The sequence below is a fragment of the Hyperolius riggenbachi genome, chromosome 9, assembly GCF_040937935.1.
Source record: "Hyperolius riggenbachi isolate aHypRig1 chromosome 9, aHypRig1.pri, whole genome shotgun sequence".
Taxonomy (NCBI): Eukaryota; Metazoa; Chordata; class Amphibia; order Anura; family Hyperoliidae; genus Hyperolius; species Hyperolius riggenbachi.
The window spans coordinates 90,324,610-90,337,637 of record NC_090654.1 but is presented as its reverse complement, the minus strand read 5'-3'; the positions used below and the strand labels follow the sequence as shown (position 1 = coordinate 90,337,637).

At 43.5% G+C, this 13,028-nt stretch overlaps 1 protein-coding gene across 1 annotated transcript in view; it reads left to right on the top strand.

Annotated features, from left to right (window-relative positions):
- Positions 1–12,228, top strand: part of BAP1 (BRCA1 associated deubiquitinase 1) — a 33,378-nt gene extending 21,150 nt beyond the window's left edge. The window contains exons 10-17 of the mRNA XM_068253184.1: positions 1,834–1,978; positions 2,070–2,230; positions 3,885–4,003; positions 7,023–7,453; positions 7,560–7,669; positions 9,386–9,478; positions 10,496–10,568; positions 11,666–12,228. Of these exons, the coding sequence (XP_068109285.1) occupies positions 1,834–1,978; positions 2,070–2,230; positions 3,885–4,003; positions 7,023–7,453; positions 7,560–7,669; positions 9,386–9,478; positions 10,496–10,568; positions 11,666–11,799 (1,266 nt within the window). The 3' untranslated portion in view covers positions 11,800–12,228. The remainder of the gene's footprint in view (positions 1–1,833; positions 1,979–2,069; positions 2,231–3,884; positions 4,004–7,022; positions 7,454–7,559; positions 7,670–9,385; positions 9,479–10,495; positions 10,569–11,665) is intronic.
- The last annotated feature ends 800 nt before the right edge of the window (positions 12,229–13,028 follow it).

Genomic DNA, 13,028 nt, shown 5'->3' with positions numbered 1-13,028 from the left:
TAAATGTGTGTAACGATCTGATCGTTAGAACAAACGTTACATCAGGTAAAGCAACTATTGCGCCTGCGCATAAAAATGAGAAGTTTCAGGGAGAAATAGTGAAATGCGCATGTCAAGCCTAGTAGGAACGACCGTTTCCAACGATGTACTACTTTTGCAAACGATCGTCGTTGGTAAAGATCCGGGAACGATCGTTACAAACGACTATAGTCGCATGTGTGTACGCACCTTAAGAGACACAGGATCAGCAGGAGAGTCGGGCAACTGGTATTATTTTAAAAGGAAAAATTCATATCCTTCTCAGTTTAGGTTCTCTTTAAGAATAGTGGTATTACATATCACTGTTACACAAGACTTTTTTTTTTCTCTAATGGTGTCAAAATTGCTTTTCTAGTTTAGTCTTCAGCCTGCTATGATTTGCTGCATAATGCTTTCTTGAAGCAATGGCAAGAATACACTGATTCATCATACAGTAAATGGTTTTTTTTTTTTTTTTTTTTTTTTTTTTTTTTAATGCAGGCTGAACTGTTTACTGCAGGAATTTAATAATTCCAAATGTCTACTCACAGCATATGTGCAGCCACACCCAATTATAATCTCCTGCATTATACTTGTGATCCAAGTCAGGTATACTAAGCTAAGGAAAGAGGTGAACTTCTATTACTGTTTGCCAAAATCTCTGAAAAAAAAAAATGAAAATTTTCAGGACACCTATACGCATTGCAGTGTATGTGCAGTTACACTTAAGGTGGAACTAACTCAGAATTTCCTCTGCCCTAAAAAAAATTAGCAACAGCATGATGACCTTTATGGACTAAAAAAAAATCTTCTTTACATTTTATGGAAATCCTAAAAAAAATAAAAACATTTTTTTTTTTTTTGAATTTGGTTTCACTTCGCATTGAGCCCTGAAGGGGTTACGCCTCAGTGATTACTGTATGGGGAGAGAACCTCAGTGGTGCTCCTGCAGAAGCTAATTAGACCTTTTGATCTGGGTAAACAAGCACAGAAATACAGAGCAGTGGATTTCTTCAGCAACTAAATGTGAAAAACAGACTTTTCATTGTGTGCTGTGCAAGAATTTGGTTCTATTTTAATATTAGAAAGTATTATTGTATTTTATTACACGCATGCCTGCAAGTACAGAGTTCTTGGAAGAAAGTAATGATCAAGATTGGCCAATGAGATGAAAATAATTCGGAGTTGAAGCAATTATTTTATGTTAATTTTATGCAAGTTGAAAATGTACCAATGTTGCTTGCTTATCAAGTAAAAATTTCATAACATTTTTTTGCTAGCCTTGCAAAGCACAATAAACCAAGTTAGGGCTAGTACAAACCAAAATCGCAACATCAATCGGTAGACCTTAGTGATTTGCAATAGCGTGTTTTTTGTTTTTTTTTAAATCAATAAGTTATGAATTGTTTTTGCTCATTCATTCAAGCTGAATCGTTTCAAAAATGCTACATGCATCGCGATATGCGATTTAAAAATAATAACCTTGCTGTGGGAACACCCTCATAGGGTTTCAGTAGCCAAGCGTTTTTTTAAAGCACTGGCGATTTGAAAAGTGCCCAGAAGCGCTCTTATCTTGGTGGGCACCAGCCCTTACTTGCAACCCAAGATTTTTCTGTATTTGAATTGATCGAGTAAAAAGGCTAGGTCACTAACATCATTAAATCTGAGTGACTTGCGCGGCAATAATGTGTTATATCATTTTTCTTAAATATATGGTGAGTTTACTATCGAAGATGTTAAAATATGAGTATGGTGTTTGTTGTACAGTGTAATCTTTATATGAGATTTTCTCATTCTATCCACCTTTTCTTGCAGCTGATCAGAGTAACCCAACCAGAGCTGATCCAACCACAGAAGGGCTCTGACAGTCAGAATGAAGACGCAAAGCCCAATAACACAAAGTCCTCTTCCAGCCAGGAGGCCTCTCGGTCTGGTGTTAATTCCCAGAGTACAACACCAGGTAGGGACCACAATGATTTAGAAGCCCCTCATTCGATTGTGGCAAATGTACATCTACTGATCTGTCCATTTCTGTTTGTCTTTTATTACAGATGTAAGTGCAGATGCCACGGGCTCTACCAACAAAGGCTCTGTCCCCAATTCCTACAGCAAGGTCAATGCAGTCTCACATAACGGGAGTGCTACCACCACCCAACCCCCGCGGCTGCCGGCTTTCCTGGACAACCACAATTACGCCAAATCCCCCATGCAGGTACACATTTTACAATTGATGCATAAACCTACAGGAAGATTTTTGAAGGAGTCTCTAGTTTCTTTCTTGCAGCATCCTGCAGGAAGTGCTGGTTTCTGGAGTCCAGTGCCTTGCAGGAAGTGCTGGTTTCTGGAGTCCAGTGCCTTGCAGGAAGTGCTGGTTTCTGGAGTCCAGTGCCTTGCAGGAAGTGCTGGTTTCTGGAGTCCAGTGCCTTGCAGGAAGTGCTGGTTTCTGGAGTCCAGTGCCTTGCAGGAAGTGCTGGTTTCTGGAGTCCAGTGCCTTGCAGGAAGTGCTGGTTTCTGGAGTCCAGTGCCTTGCAGGAAGTGCTGGTTTCTGGAGTCCAGTGCCTTGCAGGAAGTGCTGGTTTCTGGAGTCCAGTGCCTTGCAGGAAGTGCTGGTTTCTGGAGTCCAGTGCCTTGCAGGAAGTTGTAGCTATGATAGTGTAGTGGCTTAAAAGAAGCTCTAGTTTATGTAGAACACTGACTTGCACTAAACTATTAACTGTAGCTCATCCACTTAAGATGTTAATGGACCTTGTTGAGCATAACGCTTTAGGCTAGATGCACACTTTGCAAAAACGCTAGTGTAGCGGAAAAGCACAGTTTTGCTGCTAATGGAAGTCTATGGGCCACAGGAAAAAAACGCATATGCGTTTTGTATGCGTGCGTTGGTGGTTATGTTGCATAATTTGCAAAAACGCATCAAAAGCGCACATAGTGGAAGTCAATGGAAACACAATGGTATGCATTTTTATATGTATTTTAGTTTTTTCAATTGTTTTGTGATGTATTTTCGCTTCCTGTTGTCGTCCTTGTTATTTGCATAAAACGCAATTGAAAAATGCACGCGCGAAACGCAAGCGCATTAAAACACTTGAAAAACGCATCTTCATTCAAAAACCGCAAAGACAGCACATGACATAAAACGGGACCTTTCACGTTATGTTTTGTGTGCACCTACCCTTAAGGATAACTAGAGTGAGAAGACTATGGAAGCTGCCATATTTATTTCCTATTAGACAATACCAGTTGCCTGGAATCCCTGATAATCTATTTGGCTGCAGTAGTGTTTGAATAACACCAGGAACAAGCAGGCAGCTAATCTTATGAGATCTGACAATAGTGTCAGAAACCCCTGATCTGCTGCATGCTTGTTCAGGGTCTGTGGCTAAAACCATTAGATGCAGAAAATCAGCAGGACTGCCAGGCAACTGGTATTGCTTAAAAGGAAATAAATTAAATATGGCAGCCTCCATATCCCTCCCACTTCAGTTGTCCTCTAAGGTAATGTAGTGGGTTAGAGAAATGAAAACTTGATTTCTTTTAGTTGTTGGCCTCTGCAAGAGTGTATTGTCTACTACGAATTGCCTGCCACATAGGGGGCGGGTGGTGTGGGTGTTACAGCCACCGACTATCTTTCCATTTCTGGTGACTAGTGGGGATGAGGCTAAAGTACATCACTGTAGGATGCAGTGTGGGAGATAGAGAACCTCCATCCATCAGATTGCCTTGTTTCATTGCCTTAATAAATGGGAGAGATATTAGCCAATCAGGTGTAGCTCTTCTGTGGTCTATGCATATGGTCTTCCTAGAGGTGAGATTCTGATACGTAGATGCGGTCTGCCGTAATACATTATCCACATGATTTCTATTAGGAGGAAGAAGATCTTGCTGCAGGTGTCGGACGATCTCGAGGTCTTCCTCCTCCCTCTCCAGAATCTGATGAAGACGAAGAGGAGGAGACAGAAACTTCCACAAGACCAACAGCTCTTGGGTGAGTGCAGTTTCCAAACTTTACTAACAAAGATCGCCATCACTAGACGTAACTAACATTCCTTCATTAGCAATTTTGTATAGCAGGTTGTAGATGACACAAGTTTATTGATTAAAGTAGAACTCAGTGATAAAATATATCAGACACAGTAACCAATACCAGATCTATTTAAATTGTTTAAAGTTCAGACATCTTTAGTTTCACTTTCTCTATTTTGTACTTATTTGTGGTGGCTACGAGGCATAGTAAAGTAAATAAGTAAATACAGTAGAATCTTGTTATAGCAAATATATAAAAGTAAACCTGGATATAGTAAACTCTGTCCTCCAGGTCCCAGCAATTGTGTCTGTATAAATATACAATGTATGACCAATACTGATATATCAAAAGTTTACTATAGTAAACTTATTTTCCTGGTCCCTTGGTGTTTACTAAAGGGATTCTATATGTGGTAAATCATCATCCTGATAGCCGCAAGTCCTACCAATCGCTCATGTTTTGCCAGTAAACTCACATGTACTCAGTTCAGGTAATTGGTAGCTCACTAATGCTGTGTCGTTTCTTGTGTGGCTATCCAGAGGACATGCACTATTTGTGGGACTTAAAGGGACTCTGAGCAGTGAGAAAAAGAAGGAAATCTGGGCTTAACGGGGCTTCCTCCAGCCCCCATAGCCCGCAAGGTCCCCCGGCATCCTCTTGCTCCCTTCCATGGTCCCGCTGGTGACTCCGGTAATCTGGCGACTTTGGCTGAAGTCGCAAGTGCACGCACCCAACGCGTAATTCCCTGTTTGCTGCAAGCGTCATGCGCATGCATGGTTCAGTCTTTAGAGAACTGCTCATGACGCTTACGGCGACTGGTGCAATGACATTCCGGGGGGCGCGCACGCACTACTTCAGCTAAAGTCGCGGGATTACTGGAGCTGCCAGCGGGACCATGGAAGAAACCAAGAGGATTACGGGGGGCTGGAGGAAGCCCCAGGTAAATCCAGATGACCTTTTTTCGCTCTGCTCAGGTTCCCTTGAAAGAGAAGTTTAGGAGACTCTAAAGTATTAAAATCAGGGCTGTGGAGTTGACTAGTCAGAGCAATTTTTTTTTTGTACCGACTCAACAGCCCTGATTTAAGATACTATCACGCAAATTGCGTTTTTAGTTTATACAGTGGGTTGCAAAAGTATTCGGCCCCCTTGAAGTTTTCCACATTGTGTCATATTACTGCCACAAACATGCATCAACTTTATTGGAATTCCACGTGAAAGACCAATACAAAGTGGTGTACACGTGAGAAGTGGAACGAAAATCATACATGATTCCAAACATTTTTTACAAATAAATAACTGCAAAGTGGAGTGTGCGTAATTATTCGGCCCCCTGAATCAATACTTTGTAGAACCACCTTTGCTGCAATTACAGCTGCCAGTCTTTTAGGGTATGTCTCTACCAGCTTTGCACATCTAGAGACTGAAATCCTTGCCCATTCTTCTTTGCAAAACAGCTCTAGCTCAGTCAGATTAGATGGACAGCATTTGTGAACAGCAGTTTTCAGATCTTGCCACAGATTCTCGATTGGATTTAGATCTGGAATTTGACTGGGCCATTCTAACACATGGATAAGTTTTGTTTTAAACCATTCCATTGTTGCCCTGGCTTTATGTTTAGGGTCGTTGTCCTGCTGGAAGGTGAACCCTCCGCCCCAGTCTCAAGTCTTTGGCAGACTCCAAGAGCAGTGTCCTCCCCAGGCTCTTTTAGCCGGGTTCTCCACCCGGCTAGTTTTGGTGAGCACCCGGCTATTATCGGCTCACCACCTCCTATGCTGTAAGCATAGTTGCTCACAGAAGCACCGGCCCTGCATTCTCTCATCTCGCCCCACCCGGCTACATTTTCATGCCACCCGGCTGGAAAAAAATTCTGGGGAGAACACTGAAGAGGTTTTCTTCCAAGATTGCCCTGTATTTGGCTCCATCCATCTTACCATCAACTCTGACCAGCTTCCCTGTCCCTGCTGAAGAGAAGCAACCCCAGAGCATGATGCTGCCACCACCATATTTGACAGTGGGGATGGTGTGTTCAGAGTGATGTGCAGTCTTAGTTTTCCGCTACACATAGTATTTTGCATTTTGGCCAAAAAGTTCCATTTTTATCTCATCTGACCAGAGCACCTTCTTCCACATGTTTTCTGTGTCCCCTACATGGCTTGTGGCAAACTGCAAACGGGACTTCTTATGCTTTTCTGTTAACAATGGCTTTCTTCTTGCCACTCTTCCATAAAGGCCAACTTTGTGCAGTGCATGACTAATAGTTGTCCTATGGACAGATTCCCCCACCTGAGATGTAGATCTCTGCAGCTCGTCCAGAGTCACCATGGGCCTCTTGACTGCATTTCTGATCAGCGCTCTCCTTGTTCGGCCTGTGAGTTTAGGTGGATGGCCTTGTCTTGGTAGATTTATAGTTGTGCCAAACTCCTTCCATTTCTGAATGATCGCTTGAACAGTGCTCCGTGGGATGTTCAAGGCTTTGGAAATCTTTTTGTAGCCTAAGCTTGCTTTACATTTCTCAATAACTTTATCCCTGACCTGTCTGGTGTGTTCTTTGGACTTCACGGTGTTGTTGCTCCCAATATTCTCTTAGACAACCTCTGAGGCCGTCACAGAGCAGCTGTATTTGTACTGACATTAGATTACACACACAGGTGCACTCTGTTTAGTCAGCACTCATCAGGCAATGTCTATGGACAACTGACTGCACTCAGACTAAAGGGGGCTGAATAATTACGCACACCCCACTTTGCAGTTATTTATTCGTAAAAAATGTTTGGAATCATGTATTACTTTCATTCCACTTCTCACGTGTAAACCTCTTTGTATTGGTCTTTCACGTGGAATTCCAATAAAATTGATTCATGTTTGTGGCAGTAATATGACAAAATGTGGAAAACTTCAAGGGGGCCGAATACTTTTGCAAACCACTGCTTGTATGAGATTTCTGTGGAGCTGCAGAGCGTTAATGGTTATTATTTTTCAGGTTCAAGAGGCAAAATTCCGAGTGCCTCCCGCCTCCTCCAGTGCCAGACCTGCCAGCCAGTGTCCTTGTAGAGAAACTGAAGGAAACTCAGCGAGAATTGTCCTCCCCGCTTTCTATAAAGACTGGAACCCCCACAGCTCCCCATTCCCAGCCATCTCCCACGCCCAGCAATGAAAGTACAGACACTGCCTCTGAAATCGGTAGTGCGTTCAACTCCCCGCTGCGTTCACCTCTGAGGTCTGCGAACACCACTCGACCGTCCAGCCCGGTCACCTCTCACTTGTCCAAAGTCCTCTTCGGGGAGGAGGAGCCTTTGTCACGGTTGGACAGTGTACGGTATAACAGAGCTGTGCGAGAACTTGGCCCTCTGGTGGGCACTGGCATTCTACACCTCACTCGGGATGGGCATCTCTACACACTGAGCCGGAGTGGTAAGGAGGGGGGGGGGCTGAAGCTTCTCTCCATATATTTTGGAACATTATTTAGTTGAAAAATTCTAATAGAGGGTTCTTCATAAACTATTTTTGTATTATTCAGATTCTGGGAAAGTTTCCCCCAAAATCAAATCTGAGGATGGCAGAGAAAATTCTGAGGCAGAGGCGTCCAGAGTCCCAGATCCTCCCAGTGGTGATCGGTTCTCCCCCAAGGTGAGAACAAAGGCTTTGTTAAAGAGGAACTGTAACGACAAAACGGCCCCTGGGGGGTACTCACCTCGGGTGGGGGAAGCCTCCGGATCCTAATGAGGCTTCCCACGCCGTCCTGCATCCCTCGGGGGTCTCGCTGTAGCCCTCCGTGCAGCTGTGACGTAATATTTACCTTCCTGGCTCCTGCGCAGGCGCTCTGACGGCTGTCGGCGCCGAAGTAGGCGGAAATACCCGATCGCCGTCGGGTCCGCTCTACTGCGCAGGCGCAAGTTTCCGGCGCCTGCGCAGTAGAGCGGACCCGACGGAGATCGGGTATTTCCGTCTATTTCCGTGCCGAAAGTCACCACAGCGCCCCCGCTGGAGCCAGCAAAGGTAAATATTGAACTGACAGTCGGCACAGTCGCCGGCTGTTCGGAGGGCTGCGGCGAGACCCCCGTGGGACAGAGGACGGCGTGGGAAGCCTCATTAGGATCCGGAGGCTTCCCCCACCCGAGGTGAGTACCCCCCAGGGGATCTTTTTGATGTTACAGTGTCTCTTTAAATAACAACTCCATGTAAGTGTCATTGGAGTAAGCACTTGAAGGACCACTGTCATAAATCATTGTAAAATTTTTAAATGCATTCATATAAAATGTACATTTTTCCCAGATTAAAGTGCTTTCTAAATTACTTTTAAATTACTTATAGTAAGATCTGACAGGTTTTAGACTAGTCCATCCCCTCTTAGGGTATTCTCAGTATTTTGTTTGTTCTTTACAAAATCACTCTCTGGAAAAGATCTATACAAAGATGGCAGTCAGCTTCCATACTAAATTACACACAGTTATGGTAGGTGAACTGATCAACTGCAGTTTAGTAAGTGATTTTTAAAGTAAAGAAATAACTGAGAATCCCCTCCATAAGGAGTTGGTCTCGACCAAAACCTGACACATCTGACAGATTTTCTCTACCTACTGCAAGTGACAGCTACATAGGAGAAAAGTAATTTATACTGCATATTACTCTGAGAGTAATGTACAATAACATGTTAGTTACGTTTTACAGTTTTTTTCAAGATAGATGTCCTTTTTAAATAGAATAGGTTTTGTAATCTATACCCTTTCCAATTTTTTCCAAATTGTGCAACTCTCTTAGCCAACTAAATGGCTGGCCCATCTATTTTTGGATCTAGATTGGATCTACAGATGATCAATAAGAATCTTACTTTTCTATCTTCAACGTAGCTTGGCACTGGGCAGTCTTTTGGGAAAAATGAACTTTAAAAAAATTGCATAGGCAAAATGCTCAAAGTGGGTTGGGGCCTCATGGCTCTTGACCCCTTACTATTCTCTTTATTTGTGGTTAATATGGTATGTCAGACAGTGGGAGGAGCTTCAGGAGGGGACTTCTCCCTGATATTGCACACTATCGCCGTACACACGATCAAGCACATCACCCTGAGATTTTGCAGCATGTCCAATCGATAAATGTGACCAATTTTGGCTTGGAATTGGTTGCATCGTCGATCGGGCATACTCTTGGCGGCACTGATTTTCATGCAATTCTATTATAATCATCATATTGGATGCTGGATGGGCCGCCAAGTCGCCTGATGTATGGCCACCTTAACACTTTTTTTTTCAGGTACACTTTAATCTCTTTTATACATGTGCATATATCCGTGGCTTTCAGCAGTGTGAATGACTGCGGGTTCTCAGTTGTGTTTCTCTCGTATTGCAGGAGCTCCTGGCTCTGTTGAAATGTGTAGAAGCAGAAATCTCTACATCGGAGGCCTGTCTGAGGGAGGAGTTGGAGAAACGCAAGAAATTCAAAGTATGGCGTTTAGTGTTCAATTATTTCTGCTGCTTTGCCTGCATTTCCAGGTCTATATGCTCACTTCTCTTCTGCTGACTCTGGACCTACAGTATATTCTGATATCCTCCTGTGCCATATTTTCACCACCTCCTTTCATCCTCTTAACACATCTTTACCTCACCCTGGCATGCATGGTCTGTGTTTTGACCTCTGCTGACCTTGGCCCATGTTATCAGACTTTATTCTGAGCTTCTCCCTGTCATATCTGCACTGTACTCAGTCCTCTAATATCCTCAGACTACATTCCGAGCTTCATACCTGGACTGTATTCTGGTTGCTTGAGCTGTCCTCAGACTATATTCGCACACAGTGTAAATCTGGTTGATTAGCCAATTTCCTTAATTTCTTTAACATACTGTACTTTGACTGGATTCAGACCTCCTCTGCTGTCCTCGGGCTATATTCTCACATTCTTCCTGTTATACTTTGTATTCTGACCTCCTCTGCTGTCTTGGATTATATTATCAAACTATGTTCCGCTGATCTTGTCATTCTTGAACTGTATTCTGGCCTCCTCACCTGCCCTTAGACTTTATTCTGACTTCCCCTGCTGTCCTAGGACTATATTCTGACTTTCTCTCTTGCCACCCGTGCTATAATCTGATAATCTACTCTGCTGTAATGTGTCTGTATTTTGACCTCCTATTCTACAGTTCCTGGTCTACAACCTGACCAGCTAGTTTTGACCTTTTTTTTAATCTTGAATATATTCTGATCTTTCTCTGCAGGCCCCAGAGAAAATTCTGGCCTCTTACTTTGATGGTCCCACACTATATTCTGGCTATATTCTGTGCTGTCTCTGGAGTATAGTCTGACATCCCCCTCTGCAATCCCCAGACTCTATTCTGACCTCCTTCTCTGCTCTCCCCAGATTATATTCTGACCTCCTCCTCTGCTCTCCCCAAACTATATTCTGACCTCCTCTTCTGCTGTTCCCAGACTGTATGCTGATGTTCTCCTCTGCTGTCTCCACAGATTGATGACCAGAGAAGGACCCACAACTATGACGAGTTTATATGCGCCTTTATCTCCATGCTGGCCCAAGAAGGTTAGTGAATGGTGGACAGATATTCTAATCTAATGGTTGATAAAATAATTTCCAGCAGGTTTCTCTCACATATCACGAATTCAGATGGCCAATGAGGTGCTAACAATTCTGGCTTGCCTGCAAGTTTAGTGTAAACAGTATGTGGCTTGGAATTCTGCCAATCAAATGCACTTCCTGTCTGCTTTGATTGGCCCATTTCCAAGCTGTATACAGTTTTCTTGCAAGCCAGATTTAATTACATTACACTGAGCATTTCTACTCACTAACTTCTAGGCACTTCTGATGGCCAGACAGACAGTGTCACTCATAAAACTACAGGAGTTTCCAATTTGTTAGATAAATGATCACCTACCGTATTTTTCGTAATATAAGACACACTTTCTATTCCCCAAAACTGGAAGGAAAAAGTGGGTGCATCTTGTATTCCAAAGGTACGGTATTTTGGTTCCCAGAATATACTTACCGTACCCTGCCACCGCGCTTCTCTCCTCCTTTGCCTATGGTAATCCGAGGCTGCCCCCTCATAAAGGATCCAGCTCTCCTCTCCATGTAGACTGCAGCCTTCCGATGTATGCGCACCTCTGCCAACTTCCTTCTTAGTTACAGGCGTCTTAGGCCCTTCCTGGTTCTGTGTGACCCGCAGCGCACATGACGTCCGAGGCACGTAGTTAGTGAAATGTAGTGTAGTTGGTGGTGAGCCAGCCAATCACTGTGATCAGCTGTCATAGGCTTCATCTTAACTTCTCTAACCAGGACTACGGAGGTGGAATCAATTCTTGGGTTGATGGAGTCTGTGCTGGTGTCACTGTCAACTGTAATCGTATTTGCTCTATATGTGTAAATAAAAATGTAATAAAGAAAAATGATACATTATATTTAATATAAACTACTGGTCTGATGCTGAGCATGGATTTATTAATACCTTAAATTATTTTTTTTTATGATACATGCATTCGTTTGATTAATCCTTCCAAAAAGTCATTTTTTTCTTCTGGAAGCTATTACCTTCACATGTGATGATTTTTGAATAGCTAGAGGTCATTTTCAGTTGATCTATGGAAACCGCATGTAATAAGCCCTCTTCACTCTCTCTGCAGGCATGCTGGCCAGTCTCGTGGAGCAGAACATTTCCGTCAGGAGGAGGCAGGGGGTCAGCATCGGTCGCCTTCACAAACAACGAAAACCAGATCGACGCAAGAGGTCCCGTCCATACAAAGCCAAACGGCAATAATCCCAACAAAAACTTTTCTTTTGGAGCAGATGTTTATAACCAGGACTCATTCGCAGGCTAACTTCTAATGGACTATTGTAATGCTTATGTATATAATATGTATATTGTTTTTATACCCCTGTATTACTCACCCCCCTGTAGGTTATATATTGACTCGCTGAATGCTCTTACTCGTAATCTGTTCCCTCAACTGTCATCTCTTTGGGGACTTTTTTTTTATAAAAGTATGTGGCGGTAATTCGTTTTAACATCACAGCTTTTATAAATTGCTGAAAAATTAAGTTCTGAAGTTTTTTCAGAAATGGACTAGTGCTAATTAGTTGAGGATAGCCTTCCATGTCTTATCTCCAGCAGCTATCCATTTCTGTAGATAGTGGAGGATGACTCCTTAAGGCCCATACACACGTCGGATTTCCGCGAACGACGGGTCGTTTGAACGTCCCGTCGTTCGCCCGCTAAATCGGGCGTGTGTACAGACTGTCATTCGCTTGATAAGAGTGAGTTTGAGCGATCCGCCCGGCGGATTGCTCAAACTCCCTCTTATCAAGCGAACGACAGTCTGTACACACGCCCGATTTAGCGGGCGAACGACGGGACGTTCAAACGACCCGTCGTTCGCGGAAATCCGACGTGTGTATGGGCCTTTACCTTCACTTCAGGAGTGGTGTGTCAGGTCTGGAGCTCATGACCATAGTGCTGCTACTGCCCACTCCATAGACAGACAATAGTTGTGACAATTAGTGTTGGTCTGGCGAGGTAGGACCTGCAGAAATAGCAGCAACTTGCTCCTGAGTACTGGAACTGATATCTGTTAGGCTGGACTCACACTGGCGAGAAAAATATTCTGAATATCGGAATGGACTAGATTGGCAGGCATGTGAGCAGATTATACGTAGAAATAGGATCCTTTCACATCACTCTGTATTGGATCTGTGAGTCTATTCCGACAAGAGAAATGCAAGGTTGTGTGGTTCATGATAATTCCAGATGTGGATATGGAATACCGACGAAGCAGATTCAAACAGAATCGATGGTAGTCTATGAGAACTGACAGTGTCCGTTCTCCCTAGGTTGATCTCTGCATATACTTCAGCAATTTACTCACCTGTCTACTGTCACCTTGGGTCTACTGCCACTGCGTGCACCACCACTCGATCTACTGCAGTGGAGAAGTGCCAGTATAAAAATCGAAACCCCAGCAAAAGCTTGGGATTCCCCATCCCAATTGG